At 43.1% G+C, this 19,409-nt stretch overlaps 1 protein-coding gene across 1 annotated transcript in view; it reads left to right on the forward strand.

The window, feature by feature from the left end:
• Positions 1 to 19,409, forward strand: part of LOC146832993 (coiled-coil domain-containing protein 159-like) — a 704,530-nt gene that overhangs the window by 377,871 nt on the left and 307,250 nt on the right. The window contains exon 4 of the mRNA XM_085599880.1: positions 13,205 to 13,312. Within this exon, the coding sequence (XP_085456006.1) occupies positions 13,205 to 13,312 (108 nt within the window). The remainder of the gene's footprint in view (positions 1 to 13,204; positions 13,313 to 19,409) is intronic.

Genomic DNA, 19,409 nt, shown 5'->3' on the forward strand with positions numbered 1-19,409 from the left:
ACCAAAGAAGCAACTGTCCGGTCTGCAATTCTGAAGGTTCCGCCGGACGCCGAAGTCTCTGCATTCCCAGAGGTGGATTTCCAGACTTCCCCGAGGCTACCCTGAGTCCACAGCAAAGCTGAAGCCCGTGGCTATTGTGGGTGACGTGGAAACATGACCCCTGGACACCGTGAACTTTTGCAGCACCATCATCTTCCTGGTCTTCCTCGAAGTTGTGCTTTGGGCTCCGAGTAACCCCAGCCTTGAGCATGTCCTGCACCGAATGTTGCTGGCCTCCACTCCACGAGTGACCCGTGGGCCAGTTTCCAGTGCGACCGCTCGAGGCTCCTTCGCGATCGCTAGCCCGTTGGCTAGTAGGTCCCCACGAAGGCAACTCCTCTTCTGATTGGGCTTTCCTGGTTGTTCCAGACGTGCCCTGACTTACCCTCGCTGGGTGAGTCCCCCAGACCTTGCTGGTCTGCACCGCCGTCCTTTCTCTGATACCAGGTGACTTGCCTTTGCCATGGGTTGTTGGGTCCAATCTGGCCGCCGACACCGCAGCACTCGACAGACTTTGTGGTACAGCTCGAATCCAGCTCCTGGTTGTCATCGGCACCTCCTGGACCTCGTGGCTGAAGAGTCAAGACACCCATCAACTCACCTGAAGCACCCGACATCTCTGGGCATCGGTCTATTGTGCCCTTGGTCACTGGTAAGTGATCCAGACTCTGTTTCCTCTGCTTTCAGGTTCCTTCCATCTTAGATCCAGGCTTGGATCGCTTCGGACACTTCTCCTCTTCACGGCAGCAGCACTTCTTCGCCAGCTTCCATTGAAATCGACGACACGACCCGACACCAAAAGACACCTATGCACCCGGCTTCCCTGGGTGTGGTAACACGAGTACTCCGGTGCTCCCGTGAGTGCTAGTCCTAGAACTTCCTAAGTCCAAAAGGGTTTGGTCCTGACTCATTTCTAAGTGTCCCTAATCTATAAATTTCCAACCTCGACATTGCCCATAGAAGCTAACGGGAACCCGTGGCTGTGTTCACACACTGCACACGGTCCCCGTGGGTCCCCTGTGTCACTACCTTGGGGTCCCAGCGATTCTACAGGCTCTAGGCCTTGTGTCTAGTTCAGTCGTGGTTCTTCTACTACTTTATTGGTATATGGTTTTGTACGCCCCTAGGGCCCAAACGTGTATTTGTGCTATTACTGTTGATGGCTAACTTGTAATTTAAGTACTTCGAACTCCAGTGTCATAAAGAGACTAGAGGGGTGTGTTTTACCTTAAATACATATATTTTATATATATACCTGGTGTAGTTGTCCTTTCATTTGGTCATTCAAGAGATTATAGACTGGTAAAACAAGCTGATTTACATTCCTTCAAGACTTACCCTGAAGGCTGCTTTCCATAGCTACCACTAGGATAGCTTTCAATAAAGGTTGTCTTTAACCTATTCACCATAAGGGGTTGTTTGGACTGATACAGGGTGCCCACTATAACTAGTGAACAGCATATATCAGGCCAACTTCTCACACTTCTTATTCTCCTAACCAATCAGATTCTGTTTTGCTATGCGTTTAACCAATACTAGCGTGACTCTCAGTGACGTCAGTATCGTTCCTTTCTACTGACCCCTCCTTTACAATTCTTCGTGTTAGTCACACGCCCGCTGTTCCAACCAATCCCAGCATGGCCCTCTGTGACGTCAGTGCAGCACTGGCAACTGAACCCTCCTTTACAAGGTAATAAGAAAACATATTTTCTCACAATTTTGGTGCAATTGTCATAAATTAACAACATCGAAACATTCGCTACTTTGTCTGATCCTCTAAATTCAAAGAATAGTCTATTTATTTTGCTGCGAGTAAAACCTTTCCGTTTACTCTTCACACACTACGAGTAAAACCCTTCCGTTTACCCTTCACACGAGCATCGAAGAACCTGTTACTCCTTCAGTATTACCCTTTCTAGGTGATATAAGACCAAAGTTTCACCAGCGAACTCTTTTGCTACCAATTACTCTCACTTTTATGCAAAAGAAAATAATCCCTAAATCAGTGCTTCTAGTCCTGCATAACTTTCAGCACCTTCTTGATCCAGACAAGTTACCTCACTGCAGTGTGGCTTCCATTCGCCACCAGCCATTTAATATTCCCGGGAATTTCCAGACAACAAAAAACCAAATACAAACGGGTTTGGTTAATACATAAATCAATAATTCAATCCACAATATTTCCACCTAACTAACTAGAACCTAACCATGCCTCTGCTGCCAAGTAAAAACTGAGCGGGTTACTAACTTGGGTTACTCACACATACCATATACTCACTTGGGCCCATAACATTCATACAAATAAGCTAGTAAAAACCTGCTGTCATCAATTTTGTGATTTACCTGTAATTAGATATTCACCTTTACCAAATCTTACCAACTCAATTTCCTTGTCAATAAATTTCCTTTGCTCAATGAATCAGGTTGCTGAGTTAGTTTAAAGTAGAAATGACATTAACTTTACCCTTGAAATAACCACAAACTCGAAAAGTTTTGAAATCTTTATCTAATCAATAATTTTGTGAGTCGAAGATCAATTAGAATGCTAACATCGAGTTTCATTCAGGAACGAAATCAAGCTTAGATCAATAATAAGTCTCAATAAAATATTGTGATGACAGTACCTGAAAAGGGAGGAAAGAGAGAGCAGGTACAAAGGCAGGTTTGACAGAATTGTATTTACCTAAGGTGATAGATGAACCCAACTCCTTGAAGATGGGCCATGGGCCAGAGGTGACCTCTTCTAAGTGCAACGCCAGCGTAGCACCCTTCTCTGGCACTACTCTCCTCGATCTTTCTTCCGCAACTCCCCTTCTAGATGATTGGTTTATCGATCAGTATTTCGGTCTCTCGAGCAGGGTCTCTGGCATCTGTAAGGTCTGAGACAGCGTCTCGGACAGCGTCTGTGGCAGCATACGTGTCGGGTCAGATTCAGACAGTGACATCTAACTAACTTACCACTATTATACTATTCTCTGTTCGTGTACCACCCCCCAATGTTTCAATATTGTGTTTTCCCCTATTCTGATTGGACAAGGCAAATAGGTGAGTTCATCACACCATATTAAAAGTAATATTTTTCTTAAGATCATTGTTCTATGTTTCCGCCCCTTAATTTACTTTCCCAAAGCTTTATTCCCACCCGCATTTCACATTATATTATGATCAATACATTTTGAAACATTATTTTAAGTTTCTTCCTTTGTCCGGGTCAATAGGTTGAGTTCTCGGACGTCTCTGTCCAGTGTGGCCTTGGCTGTGTTTCAACTGTGCCGTCATGGTTTCCGGCAGGTTTCTGTGCGCCTGCGCGCAAGTCAGGTGGGGTAGGGATTTCAGTCACCCTTCGAGGCCCAAATACGAACTAATAATAAAGTCAGAGAAAGACATGTTAGAATACAGAAATAAATGAATTCACTGTATACCACTTATCACTACTCTAATCCCATTTACTTATTTATGTCTTTCACATTAGTAATTAGTAGAACTTGCAAGGTTTAGTTCAAGCAATAGCATGCGCCTTATCATGTGAGTTTCAAGGGGCCATATTAAGAGCTATTGCCCTGCTGCAAAGTTTCCCCTCAAGCATGGAAGACGTCATACTACGTAGATGCAGTAGACACATGCGCAGTGAAGTTCCCGCGTTTTTGGCGCCCATTTTAAGACACTCGGGTTACTTGTTAGTAATACACATATAAAAGCTTCCCCTAGATACAGTATGTCGCGTGTAATGCAATATTAGTATTTACAAAACAGATTGGTTACGTGATTACATGTTGAGAGGATTGCATACAAGAAAGTTTCTTTTATACAAAACTTTGCTCCATCAAAGGCAGTAATTGCGACTGCATGCATCAGTGCAGCAGGGTAGTGACTCTGATTGTATGCAGCTACAGTGACAGAGGCTATATGCAACAAGGCAGTAACTGAGACTGCATGCCTCAGTGCAGCAGGGTAATGACTGTGATTTTATGCAGCTGCAGTGACTGAGGCTATATGCAGCAAGGCAGTAACGGAGACTGTATGCATCAGTGCAGCTGGGAAGTGGCTGTCATTGTATGCAGCTGCAGTGACTGAGGCTATATGCAGCAAGGCAGTAAATGAGACTGCATGCATCAGCGCAGCTGGGAAGTGGCTAAGATGTATATGCAGCAAGGCAGTAACTGAAACTTCATGCATTGGCACCACAGGTCAGTAACTGAAACTGCATGCATTAGCACCACACAGCAGTAACTGAGACTTCATGCATTAGAACTACAGGGCAGTAACTGAGACTGCATGCATCAGTGCAGCAGGGTAGTGACTGTGATTGTATGCAGCTGCAGTGACTGAGGCTATATGCAGCAGGGCAGTGACTAAGACTGCCTATATCTGCGCAGAAGGGCAACCACTGAGACAGCACACATCAGAACAGGAGGACAGTGACTCAGTCTGCATGTATGTGTTCAGTAGGGCAATGACTGATACTGTAAGCATCAGGGCAGTGACTGAGGTTGAGTGCATCAGCATACAAGGACAGTATCTGAGACTTTAAGCATCAGCACAGCATAGCTGCGACTAAATCAGCACAGCAGGAAAGGGACAGAGACTGTATATGCAACAAAGCAGTGACTGAGACTATATTCATCACTCAGCATGGCATCACCAAAACTGCATTCGTTAGTTGCAGGGCAGTAACTGAGTCTGTATGCATCAGTGCAGCAGGGCAGTGACTAAGACTGTATTCATCAATGCAGCATGGCAATGAATGAAACTGCATTCATCAGTGCAGCAGGGCAGTGACTGAGACTGCTTGCATTAAGTCAGTAGGATAGTGACTGTGACTATATGCAGCAGGGCAGTGACTGAGACTGCAATCATTAAGGCAGTAGGACAGTGACTGTATGCATTTATTAAAACTTCTGATTTGGTGTCAGTACAATTTAGACAGGTACAGCCCAACACTCCTCGGGAGTTCACTATTACAACTTGGTCCTCGAGTGATATTGTTACCAAACTTTTAGGATCTAGGTTGAATTTTATGGACTGTGGAATCAAGATCGAGATCTGGGCCAGTGTACAATATCCCCCGATCTTTTATCCCCTGATCTTGAAGGTATTGGCCCTTAAGATGGATATGGGTTGTAAAATTATTGAAAGTAAAAAGTCAAATCCAGTGCTTAGAGGTGCAGTGGGTCCATCAAATAACCAATCTTGCAGCTCTGGTTTGTTGATTTCCAATACCCAGTCAGGAGGTCGTCTTTGCGAGTGGTTACCTAAAAACAATGTGCGAATGGAGGACTGGTCTTGGTTGCCAGCATCATTGGCAAAGGTGCCCCGTGGAGACAGTAATTGAACAACCGGAGCTACTGAAGATAATATAAATGAAATAAGTCTATGCTCCTGGAATGTCCACGGTCTGCATCATTTATTGTCTGATCCAGATACAATATCATGTTTAAATTCATTTGCATTTTTATTATTCCAAGAAACATGGTGTGAACAAATGACTCCTTTGTCCGGATTTAATGAATATAGTATTCCGGCAGTAAAAACCAATAAATGTGGCCGTGCAAAATGTGGATTGTCGTGTTATATCGCGGCTAATTTAAACCTAGCTGTGGAAGTGGTAGATTTTAATTTGGGTTGGTTACAATGCCTTGTGGTAAATACCTCTGAGTTAAGGTTAGTTTTTCTTAATGTGTACCTGAGTGCTAGTAAAAATAAGTCTGCACAGCTGTATATCCTTCGGGATGTACTGAGTGTATTAATACTTCAATATCCAGATGCTAGCTTATAGTATCAGGTGATTTTAATTTGCAATTAATTCGGTATTCAGAATCTAACTAAAAATCAGGAGGTTTAGCTAAGGATTGCTGTGACATTATGTCTGAGGCTGGAACCAGCCAGTTAAAAGAAAAATCTAGATCTACTCCCACATTTAAGAACTCTAAGCAAGGTTCAATTATCGATTATACATTTATTTTAGACAATTTGAGATTACATTTGTCTGAATATAAGGTAATCGGCCAGCCAGAAAGTGATCACAACCCCCAGGTTGTAAAATTTAATTTTTGGGTAGAATGTCCTCTAAAATCTAAGGATCTTCCCAACACAGTATGTTCTGCATATAACCTGAAGAGGCTGGTATGGAATTAAGCCAAAAAGGAGGATATTATGCAAACAGCTGAGGCATTGATTAAGGAAAGTGATCAGGGTATCCATGATTCATAAATGGAATTTTATCACAGAGTCTATCGTGGGGAAATTTTCAACTGAAAAGACTAGGAAAATTACCACCAATCTGAATATTCATAAAATATGGTTTTCCCCCAAACTAATAAAGTTAAAGAAAGTACTCAACAGAGTTGTCCGTGAAGCATACGCCTGTAGATTTTGTCAGACCTACCCAGTGTATAAAGAAAACCTGAAGGAACTTAAGAAGACCTACAAACAAGAAATATGGAAAGCAAAACTTAAATATGAAACTGGGCTATGGAATAGCTTACTATCCGCCACTAAGCACAATAATGCAAAAAAATTTGGGGGGTTATTAATAACCTCGAAAGGGGAGGCTGTAGGGCTTTTTCTGTAAATATACCTGAACCCAGTTGGGTGAATGTTTAAAACCAATATGTATGGTGTATCGGGTCGGGTGGGAAAACACCCAGACACATTTGCTTTAGGTGTGGTAAATAATATAGCACTAATCAATGCGGGGAATGGAGAGTGTCTCGATTTGAACCCTAATGATCATGGTATTGATTCTAGTCCTGATCCAAATTTAGATTTAGAAATTACAAGCTGTAATCAAGTATTGGCCCTGTTACGCAGGCTACGAGCAAATGGAGCCCCGGGACCTAATGGGCTACCGAATGCCCTGTTTCATGTTAATAGTGATCTGTGGGTCGGCATTTTGCATAATTTATTTAGGGAAGTTTTGACATTAGGGGTTGTTCCGGAGTCATGGCAAGGTAGCATAGTGCAGCCAATTTATAAAAGCGGCCCGGTGTCAAACCCCGCTAATTATCGACTAATCCCGTTGACTGATGTATATGCAAAGGTGTTTGCTTCTTGTCTCATAATAGAATTGGAAGACTGGGCTATGAAGGAGAGAATTATCCCATTTAATCACACTGGCTTCCAGAAAGGTCAATCCACTATCACTAATTTGTTGGCTCTAACCTTGCTTACGAAGAAGTCTGTCTTGAATAAACAAAATTTATATATTGCTTTTATTGATCTTAAGGCACCCTTCGACTCTATGCCTCGAAATTTATTATGGAAAAAATTGTCAGATCTGGGAATATCAAAGAAATTATTGAAAGCTATTATACTTCTGTATACCAACACTTGGGTTCAAGTTAAGATTGGGGAGGGCAATTCCTTATCAAGGAAGATTAGAACATATAATGGCCTGAAGCAGGGCTGTGTTCTTGCCCCCTGCTTATTTAATTGATTTTTATCAGACCTTTATCAGCATTTGGATGTTGTGAATGGGCATGTTCCTAGGATGGGGGAGTGCCAATTAGCTACCTCCAGTATGCTGATGATACGATTCTTGTGAGCCATACCCCTATCGGCCTACAAAGACTTATTACTGCCTTTGATGAATATATACAGCAGAATGGCCTTGAACTGAACATTAAAAAAACTAAAGTGATGAAGATTGGTGTAGTCAAACAGAAGTTTAATCCCTGGAAGGTCAGAGCAGGTACAATTGATATTGTTAAGACGTATAGATACTTAGGGGTGATACTTGACAATCACATGTCTTTTAAATTTAACCTTAAAGATCTAAGGGCCAAGGCCGTGACATTGATCCATGTTTTTAAATGTTTAAAAAAATCACTGAACCGTCAATCATATGAGTTTATTCTTAAAGTAATCAAAGCCAAGTTACAACCTACCCTCATTTATGGTTCCCCGATTACTAGAGGAAAAGATGTGAAGGTGCTTGACTTATTGATTGTTAAGGTTTTTAAAGCAACCTTTGGAATTGCCATGTCAGTGTGTCAAGCAGCAATTAGATTGGAATTCGGTCTCCAAAGACAGTGCCTGGTAACAAAAGGATCTTTCCTAAAATGTATGGCTGCATTGTCAACATCAGCCCCTGAATCTTTAGGGAATACTTGTTGGCAAGAAATTGATAAATCTGCTTACGCGGTTAAATGGAGAGCTTACATTTTAACTGCCTTTCGAGATATCGGCCTTCAAATTGAACTGCCAGCTTTGAAAATGCCCAACTATAAATTAATTTTAAAAAGGCATATTAAAGTTGAATTGTTTAAATTAAATAAAATTGCATTCGCTGAGAAAAACTATGCATGGTACGTGATCAATTCATACCAATCCCTGCGTGTTCAGCCGTATTTTAATGTTTTCTTTTCTGTAAAGTTTAAAAAAATGTTTGTATGGCTACGTATGGGTATAAACCCAACAAAGGAGGGCACTCGATCTTGGATCAAACAGTGGCCGGATTCTAATTGTAGATTTTGCGGATGGCCACAGGAAACTCTTGTACATATAAGATGTGTATGCCCGAAGCTGATTAATCTTAGAGGTTTAGTTTGAGACCTTATTTTCTGATGAGTGGCGTGAGATCTGCCTGACAGGCATTAATCATGTCATTGTCTGGTGAATCGGTTACATTAATATGTCAACTGGTAAAATTTCTAATGGCAGTTAAACAATGTCTAATATAGGGCAGATCCCCTCTAATGTTATGTCCTTGGTGCTATTAGTTATAACTGCTTATACATTTTATTACTTAATAATTTTTGTTGCAACGGTATTAATTCGAAATGTAACAATAGCTGGGTTATCATCGCAGCAAACTGATGCATTTTTGGCTCATTAGCACTTTGAAAGGAAGGGGAAATGAATGTTAATTGGTTAGAATATTTCTCTGCTATATCCATTGAAATAGTATGTAATGCACACCATCACTTTAAAATGTATAATATTCTGTGATTAACGATGCAAGGTGGCTAGATTTGGCCTTATCGATTAGTTTTTAAATTGTATTTATGGGACAGTTTTTTGTATTATGTGATGAGATGATGTTTTGTTTGTAATGTAAATGTGTTTTTCTTGGAGACATAAGATGTTGTGATTGCAATGATTTTAATTAATCAAGCAATAAAGATTATATATATATATATATATATATATATATATATATATATATATATATATATATATATATATATATATATAGGCTCCAAAGATTCCTCCGTTTTCTGGAAGGAAAGAACGGCACTCACGGGGCTTCGTTTCAGCAGAATTTAATAATTTAAACCGAATGCAAACAGACGCGTTTCAGAATAGATCCTTCTTCAGTGTTTGCCTAACGCGCTGTGAGGCGCCATTAAAAAGAGTTACATCGATTAGCCTAGACACAAACAGGGGACTGGCGCATTTTCCATCATGAGCGCCATCTTGGAATGGTCAATTATGCAAGGTCTTTTTTAAATAAAGTTGATTGAATACAACATTTTAAGCATTCCACGAGACAATTCATAAACATGCTTGATTCTGTTATCATAACCTTGCCATGACCCATCAATTCATTGCATTTTTACCGTGGATCGGTTAATTGCACCAAACAAATTATGTTACATGTTTCCCTCGTTTGTCATTATTTAGCCGTGGATCGGCAGAAGCTTTCGATGTTCCAGGTTTTCACCAGTCAACATTTCAACGATCAATGATCACTTTAAATCACATAACAATTAGTTACCCAGATGAACTGTCAATTCTTCCCCACCATTTAACCCATTTGGGGACTTGGATTGGAGATCTATAATATATCGTGATTCAAGTCTTCGCAACTTCAGAACTCTGTCACCTCCCCTTACATCAAATGGAATGCAGTCTATGCTGAAGTACTGTAACAGATCCCTGTTACTATTGTGTTTAAGGGCAAAATGACGTGCCACGGGATAATTAAAATCTTTTTTGGCAATTGCACGCATGTGCTCTAAAATTCTAAGTTTCACACAATGTATCGTACTCCCTATGTATCTTAACCCGCAGGGGCATTTCAGGCAATAAACTGCGTGGGTGGTATTACAGGTCATGAACTTCTTGATTTTTTTAGGTGCTTTCAGGCCTTTGATCTCATACGTAAGCACCCTTTTGCTATACGCACAGGCCTTGCATCTCCCAAAAGGGAAGAAACCCTTCATTTCACTAATGGTTCCCTGTTTAGATGGTATAGTATCCAGATGGCTGTGAACCAAGCTATCTTTGAGGGATCGGGCCTTTCTGAAGGTGATTAGTGGTCCTGCTGGAATGTCTGTGCCAATAATGGCATCAGTTTTCAATATGTGCCAATTTTTTCTCATTATTCGTCTTAGACTGTCGGCATCTTCCGAGAAGGTGGTTATCATACGGAATTTGCCGGTTTGATCATCACGGACCTTTTGCTGAAATAAGTCCTTTCTAGGTATTTTTTCTACCTTCTTGAGTGTATTCTCAAGGAGGCCTGAAGTATAGCCCCTTTCAATGAACCTATTTATGCTTGCTCTGGCTGCCAATTTAAAATCGTTTTCTTCAGAGCAATTCCTTTTCAGTCTAAGAAATTCCCCATATGGGATGCTGTTCTTCAGTTTTTGGGGATGGCTACTAGCAGCATGCAGCGTGCTATTTCCAGCAGTCGGCTTTCTATATAAGGCTGTTGTAATCTTCCCTCCCTGTATCTCGACTCTCAGGTCAAGATAGTTTACTGCCACCAAACTTATCTCGCCTGAGAATCGTAGATTGATCTCGTTCTTATTTAGATGTTCAATATATCTTTCTGCCTGATCCACCGTGCCATTCCATACCAGGAAAAGGTCGTCTATGTACCTATACCACGATATGACTTTATTAGTCCAGTCTGTGTTTTCTTCAGACCATGCCACCTGCTCCTCCCACCAGCCCACGAACAAGTTCGCGTAGCTGGGGGCGAAGCAGGTGCCCATCGCGGTACCCGAGATTTGCCTGAAGAGGTCCCCCTGGAAGATGAAGATGTTATTGTACAGACAGAATCCGATAAATTCCAACAACATCTCGCACAGATGTTGTTGGAATTTATCGGATTCTGTCTGTACAATAACATCTTCATCTTCCAGGGGGACCTCTTCAGGCAAATCTCGGGTACCGCGATGGGCACCTGCTTCGCCCCCAGCTACGCGAACTTGTTCGTGGGCTGGTGGGAGGAGCAGGTGGCATGGTCTGAAGAAAACACAGACTGGACTAATAAAGTCATATCGTGGTATAGGTACATAGACGACCTTTTCCTGGTATGGAATGGCACGGTGGATCAGGCAGAAAGATATATTGAACATCTAAATAAGAACGAGATCAATCTACGATTCTCAGGCGAGATAAGTTTGGTGGCAGTAAACTATCTTGACCTGAGAGTCGAGATACAGGGAGGGAAGATTACAACAGCCTTATATAGAAAGCCGACTGCTGGAAATAGCACGCTGCATGCTGCTAGTAGCCATCCCCAAAAACTGAAGAACAGCATCCCATATGGGGAATTTCTTAGACTGAAAAGGAATTGCTCTGAAGAAAACGATTTTAAATTGGCAGCCAGAGCAAGCATAAATAGGTTCATTGAAAGGGGCTATACTTCAGGCCTCCTTGAGAATACACTCAAGAAGGTAGAAAAAATACCTAGAAAGGACTTATTTCAGCAAAAGGTCCGTGATGATCAAACCGGCAAATTCCGTATGATAACCACCTTCTCGGAAGATGCCGACAGTCTAAGACGAATAATGAGAAAAAATTGGCACATATTGAAAACTGATGCCATTATTGGCACAGACATTCCAGCAGGACCACTAATCACCTTCAGAAAGGCCCGATCCCTCAAAGATAGCTTGGTTCACAGCCATCTGGATACTATACCATCTAAACAGGGAACCATTAGTGAAATGAAGGGTTTCTTCCCTTGTGGGAGATGCAAGGCCTGTGCGTATAGCAAAAGGGTGCTTACGTATGAGATCAAAGGCCTGAAAGCACCTAAAAAAATCAAGAAGTTCATGACCTGTAATACCACCCACGCAGTTTATTGCCTGAAATGCCCCTGCGGGTTAAGATACATAGGGAGTACGATACATTGTGTGAAACTTAGAATTTTAGAGCACATGCGTGCAATTGCCAAAAAAGATTTTAATTATCCCGTGGCACGTCATTTTGCCCTTAAACACAATAGTAACAGGGATCTGTTACAGTACTTCAGCATAGACTGCATTCCATTTGATGTAAGGGGAGGTGACAGAGTTCTGAAGTTGCGAAGACTTGAATCACGATATATTATAGATCTCCAATCCAAGTCCCCAAATGGGTTAAATGGTGGGGAAGAATTGACAGTTCATCTGGGTAACTAATTGTTATGTGATTTAAAGTGATCATTGATCGTTGAAATGTTGACTGGTGAAAACCTGGAACATCGAAAGCTTCTGCCGATCCACGGCTAAATAATGACAAACGAGGGAAACATGTAACATAATTTGTTTGGTGCAATTAACCGATCCACGGTAAAAATGCAATGAATTGATGGGTCATGGCAAGGTTATGATAACAGAATCAAGCATGTTTATGAATTGTCTCGTGGAATGCTTAAAATGTTGTATTCAATCAACTTTATTTAAAAAAGACCTTGCATAATTGACCATTCCAAGATGGCGCTCATGATGGAAAATGCGCCAGTCCCCTGTTTGTGTCTAGGCTAATCGATGTAACTCTTTTTAATGGCGCCTCACAGCGCGTTAGGCAAACACTGAAGAAGGATCTATTCTGAAACGCGTCTGTTTGCATTCGGATTAAATTATTAAATTCTGCTGAAACGAAGCCCCGTGAGTGCCGTTCTTTCCTTCCAGAAAACGGAGGAATCTTTGGAGCCTATATCGTGTGCGGTACACCACCGCATTCGGCACCCGCCCGCAACGAGTGACTCGTATCTTGGTGTACTTGGAGCGACATATATATATATATATATATATATACATCAGGCCAAGGTCACCTGGGCAGAGGTTTGAAGCCAGGGGGCCTGGAAACTAGTAACACCTGGTAGTGCGGGAGGACGCTGGATCGATTTTGGTTCACCTCTGGTTCTGGGATGGGGGAGAGGGCAGTCATTAATAAAGGTGAACTTCCTATATCGACCCCTGACCTGCTTTTCCTCATTGCGCAGGAGGATTCCTTCCCAAACCAGACCTCGGAGGAGAGCGAGAACTGCGACAACAACACTAAAAGATTCGGCCTGAAAGGCGGGAACTGCCACATGAAGTGTGAGGTCATTGTAAGTGTTTACAGGCTGCGTCTGTGGTAAAATGCAATACTCTGTGTCATGATAGTGACTGACTGAGCGACTCTGCCTGAGGGAGACTGTGGGAACGAGCAGCGCCACACTGTACACTAAGGGACTTAAGTGAAAATAAGGTATCCCTCCAACCAATACCTCTTCCAGATAGTAAAATCTTTTTTGTATGATTACCTAAAATCATTTACAAACTTCCAGATCTGACTCACAATAGTTCAGACAGAAAGTCGGAAATGTACTAAGATAGGCTTATGTCCACTTTTTGAGTGCATTTTTTGAAGTTTATGATTTTTTCCAGTTTCCATTTCCATGTGCTGTAATACATTTCCCCAGGCGGAGTGTCAGCTTAAGATGCACTCGTCCATTTTCCCTTCGGAGGAAACCCCTTCTACTCTCCTCCCAACTTGTGAGGGTGCAATCCCCCCACTTCAAGACCTGAAGACAGATATACGGTCTGATGTTGACTTTGGTGAGTGGCCTGCTGTCTGTCATGGTGGTGAAGGGCATTACATCTGCCGCCCTGGCCAGACTTTCCTTCACCAAAGAATGAAGAAGCCACGATTCAATGACGTGCTAGCATTTGTTCCAAATCGATTGGCAGTATGTGAATCCTGACGCGTTTCGACAAGAGATAGCCCTTGTTCACAGGTGAGCAATGTTGAAGTGCTAATTATTCAGTGCTTTATCCCATTAGTTATGTGACTCGGGCAAGGTACTACTGCACCCAGCATGCGACAAAAATGCAAATGTGAAATCCAAACTGTGTCAAATGTTCATCCTGCTTAATAGCGTTTTTTTCACACACAGTTTCAAATTTTTTTTGAATAAAGTGCACGTTGAAAAATAAAAGTCACATCTTTTTACATAATTACCAGCTTTGCTCATTTCATGCTGCTTTACTGCAAATCCTTGCTTCCTTAAAATGCAAAGTTTGGTCAGAGTCGGCAGCAAGAGTACATACTACTCCTCTCCCTTTCTCATACTCGTGGACAATATATCTAAATATATATAAAAAGCTCCTGGGTGAAATCCAACAGATACTGCACCACACCCGACTGAAAGCACTTGTACCCTGCTGTTTGCTACAGACTCAATTTTGTAGGGAGTGTAACACCCCAAACACCCCGTCTGAAGCTACACCCCTGTGTAACCCCTGCAAACCCGCCTCAGAGAGCAGCAGACTTGCTCAAATAGAAATTGCGTTTTACTGTCTACTCTACATTTCAGCGGGTAATTTCCCTGTACAAGTGTAAACTCACCACATAATATAGATTTATAAATGAAGGCATTTGTGCACCAAAGTAAAACAGGGGCACAAATTCCTTTGTGTAACAGGAAACGCAATCCCTTGCTCAGCACAGTGCCTAGGCAAAATATTTTTGACACCTGTGAAATTTGCCAGGACATCAAATATCTTACAAACCCAGGGCAGGAGTTGGGGGTACACGCGGGTGGACGGCTCCCACACACTATTTTCAAAGGGTGAATGCCGTCCACCCTGCCAAGAATTTAGGCCCCACTGAATAATGTGCTTATCTCGTCCTGGTGTAATTTCCAAACACTGGGACACTTTCAGCAGTGCCTGCACTTTGTCTGCTTTCCATCTGCAACAGGCAACACCACGCAGGCGGGGACCTGGCTTTCTTATTAACGACTCCTGCTGGGCCCATAACAAAGGCCAAATTTGAGGGGGTCATCAGGCCTCCTTTTGTTCGAGTCTCTTGGCTGGGAGCAGTCAAGAGCCTCACACCTGATGCACATAAAGCGGAGGGTAAACAAAGGCTCACACCTTGTTAGCACTTCACACATACTTAAGAGAGGCAGCTTTTCACTTTGTTCAGTCCCTTTTTAGGAGATATGCATGCATTGTAAGAATGTCAGATGTATTGGTCTTTTCCAGTATTTACACAAAGCAAATTGCATTTATATAGAGCTTACTACACCTGAGGAGTTGTTGAAATAATTTAAGTAACACTATTTCTTCTTGTATAGCCCTACTCATCACAATGCAGGGTGTCAGAGCACTTTACATCAACACCTGCATATTACATGTACAATAAACAATTTAAGTTTGTAAATGAATGTACAGGATGTGTTACATAAAACTGGGGGATTGCAAGGTGTAGAAGTCACAAATCATCTTCCATAGCTCACTGTGCTGTTATCCTCGCAATGCGCTCAAACGTCCACATGATAGACATGCTAAACATATATGTGAGGGCTTTAGATCTCATGTCATTTCTTGTGATACCACTTCCTATAAAGCCATGGCTTGTGATGCCACTTTCTATAAAATCAATTCCTCAGATGCCATGTGTGATGTCATGCACCGTGATGTCGCGCGCCGTGATGTTGCACGAACTGATGTCACTTGCATACTACCTAACTAGGTTAGTCCCCCCACTTCTTTTTTTAGGGCTTGTGCCCTGTACACACCATAAAATGTGGTCCAGCGCCACCTCCCCCAAAAGAAGACATGGCAGCTACTTTTCTGTATTCTAATTAACGACGTAGATTTCTTACATATCAAATTTATCCGTAAGTATAAAAACCCGGCTGACAGACAAAAGAGCGCAGCCATATCCTTTTCTGACTAGATGCCACAGTTCCTTCACAGCTGCCACATCACTTGGTGTTTTTGCAGCATATTTCCATAAGCCCTGGGTCTGGGAAATGGGAGACATGGTGATAGATGCAACAGAGGGAAGGACAAGGTGGTTGAACAGTACGATGAAGATGACGGTCCGCAAGTCATGAATGAATTGCCATAAACTGGTTTGCGATGGCCTTTTTAATGAACAATTCTCAGTCTGTGGGCGCTCATTTGGGGCTCACCACCAAGTTACACAATTGCTTTCCATTCATGGCCACATGTACCAGGGGTTCTGTTGGCGCCATTCCCATGTTTGTGTGCCTGAGTTCAGAGAAGTGCCACAAAAAACATTGATAACCAAGATTTTTGTCGCTTGGGGAGGGGTGAGAGATTTTTGGAATATAAGATACTTCCTCCCTCTCTGAATCCACTACACTTAAGGTATCCCACAGCCACATTTGTTCAGATATTTTTCTCTGACTGAGTAACACTCCCAATGCAATTGTACCCTCCCACATCCAATTGGTGTTGTGCTTTATCATTGGGTCTCACCCTAGTCCCTTTAAACCAGGATGGGCTCAACCATTTTCCAGGGAGCAACTTTTATATTTGCAGCTGTTTTGTGGCAAAAGCCAAGGGGACCAGTCCCCGTTGGACTAAACCAGCGTCGCTGTGAAGGACTCGTGAGGCCAGAACACACAGTGCTGGAGGCAGTGCAACGCTAGTTGAGGGAGCAGGGCCAACAACACAGTCACACTGATATCGCTCGCCGGGCTCCCGCAGCGTGGGCCGTACGCAGGCCATGCCCAGGCCAAGGGCGGGTCCGTCCTGCGCCCATCAGCAACAGGAGGAGGCAGGATAGGGCCACCTCCCTTGGTCCTGTAGGACAGTGCCCTTGCTACTGTGGGGAACAACATCAAACCTTCAGTCTTCGGGTACTATTTTGACTCTCTGTCTCTTTGTTCCCTTGAAAGGCCCCCGAAAGCCCCCCCCCAGTTTGACCTGTCGCCTGATATCTCAGCATCTTGCTTTGTACTGACTTTGGACAGGCGCTTGTTTTGGGTGTACCCTTGACCCACTAATCCCCACCACTGGAAGAAGATCCCCTCTGTGCTGACTTACTTTTTGGGACCTTGTGATATTATCTCTTTTTGTAGTCCTGTGGGTGTTAAAAAGTTTCTTTGTGCTCCCATGGGAAAAAGGAAGGCTCAGGGAGGGGGGAAGGGGTCTTCAAGTGTCAAGAAATTGCCATCTGTGGAAACTGGTAACAGTGTCATGGATAGGAGTGAAACGTTGTTGACTGAATGCCAAGAAATTGTTAACCCCCAAAACTCCTCGATCCCCAATGCCCCAAGGTTAACCCAATTGAGGTTGTACGCACCCCCTGCCAAGAGGAAAACTGCCAAGCGTATCCCACAATTGTTTACATTCTCTCGCCAGTGCACTAGGGCTGGTGCAGGAACTGGCAACTTAGGGACAGTGACGAGCCGCACCGCTGCCCAACTGAGCAGTCCCTGGGTGCACAGCGACTAAACCGCTCTAGTGCTGCTACAGGTTTGATGTCCTATCGGTAGCAAATAATAGAGCAGAGGGGTGCAGTGTGGCCCCGCTGGATGTATCAAATTAGGAAGTTTTATCCATGCTCCAAAACTTAAGGGGTATAATAGAGGTCATGAGGTAGCGGCCCTGAAAAAAGTGGTGGAGGGTTTGGAGGGAAGGGTAGGTAAAGATCTGGCATCGACCACAGCCCCCCAACCTAAGGTAGCAGGTAGATGTGCGGCAACTTCGCATGAAAGTGGTCCCCAGGCTGTGCTCCCTCTTGTCCTGCAGTGCATGTGCGCCAGCCAATCATTGATAACAGACATTGGACTCCCCCTGTCCCTATCCTCCCTCCCAGATACTCTTCTTCCCACTCATCACATGGCCCAGTTTTGGCGAGGGATAGACCTCCAGTTTTTTTTAAGTGCCCCATACAGCAGAGGTTTGGAAAGAGGGATTGAAAAAGTAGAGGTGGAAATAGATGAAGGTGAACCCACAATTACGAAATCTTTTCAACTTTCCAGCAGGGGGGTGGTCCAAAACGGGTTCTATATTTAAAACTGGCGTCCGAGGAGGGAGACTGCAATTTTCCTCATGCAGGTTCCTACGTTAACCAGGGCTACTGGGGAAGAAAGATCAAGATTCACTCAAAAACAAGCTTACCCATTGGCTCCGGGAGACCAGACATTGCTACTCTATTAGTAGGGATGACATTGCCCAAGTTGAAAGAATAACAATCCCCGGAAAGACATACAACATAGTGAAAGTATGTTTTTTTCACAGAGATATAGTTGATGGCCTAATGGCCATTGACTCTTGTATGATCCCTACTGTAAATACGCTCATTACGATCAAGTACTGTTTGTTATTGGACGATACTCCCACAAATAGAAATACCACTTGCAAGGGGCGGGAGATAGGGACATTGGACTGACTTCAGGCAGAAGGCCCTGGCAGATATGAGGAGGATGCATTGATAACTGGTACAGTTCGGTGGGACGTATCACCTAGCCTCCCCGTTTTGTCCCCGGCCCCATATAAGGCAGATGAGGAGCCAACCAAGTATCAGGCTGTTCCAACAAGTCCCGAGGAACACTGCTGTGGTAGATTGAGGCGGGAGGCTCATACTATAAGCGGAGCAAACTTGAATGACCACGGTAGTCCGACCATGAATCAGTGCCCTAATCCCAAATCTATTTTGACAAACCAGACTTAGATAAAACTCGTAGTATGGAATGTGGCGGGGATTTCTAGGATGATCTTGGAGGAGGAATGGGGCAAATTTTTAGATTTCCATGATATGTGCCTGTTCCAGGAGACATGGAGTATGACTCCCTTTTATAGGAGTGGGTTTACTACTTACTTCCAAATGCGGTCAAGAGAGGGAAATGAAGACCATCTGGGGTTTAGCAATCTGGGTGAAAATGCTCTACAGTGCAAAATCAAAATTGCCCACGTTGACTCCCTGGATATTTTTGGCAATTCATCTAACTTTAAATTCATCTAACTTTCCTTCTGGTCTGACATTTTTTTAAAGTGTTTTCATTAAGGTATAACATGGTACAAAACACCATACAATGGTGTAACTTCAGTTTTGTTAATTCATGTTATGTGAATTTTTTTTTTATAAAGCGCGACTACTACCCGGAAGCATCTAGGCACTGCAGTGATACAGAGGGATGCATGCTCTCTTAGTTTTTAAAAAGTCAGGTTTTCAGAGTCTTTCTGAAGAATGAAAGATCCGGCAGTGATTGATATGTGGGGGAGGAAGTTCCAGAGTTAGTGGCCCCAACTACAAAACTTCTACCGCCCACGAAGAGAGCCTGAAATTAGGAACAATTACATTCCTGGCTGTACTCGAGCATAGTGTTCTCTCAGGCTGGTACCATCTGAGCCTGTCTTTGAGAAATTTGGAGCTGGAGTCATGTAAGGCCCTAAATGTGA

This window comes from Triturus cristatus, chromosome 4_2, assembly GCF_964204655.1.
Source record: "Triturus cristatus chromosome 4_2, aTriCri1.1, whole genome shotgun sequence".
Classification (NCBI taxonomy): domain Eukaryota; kingdom Metazoa; phylum Chordata; class Amphibia; order Caudata; family Salamandridae; genus Triturus; species Triturus cristatus.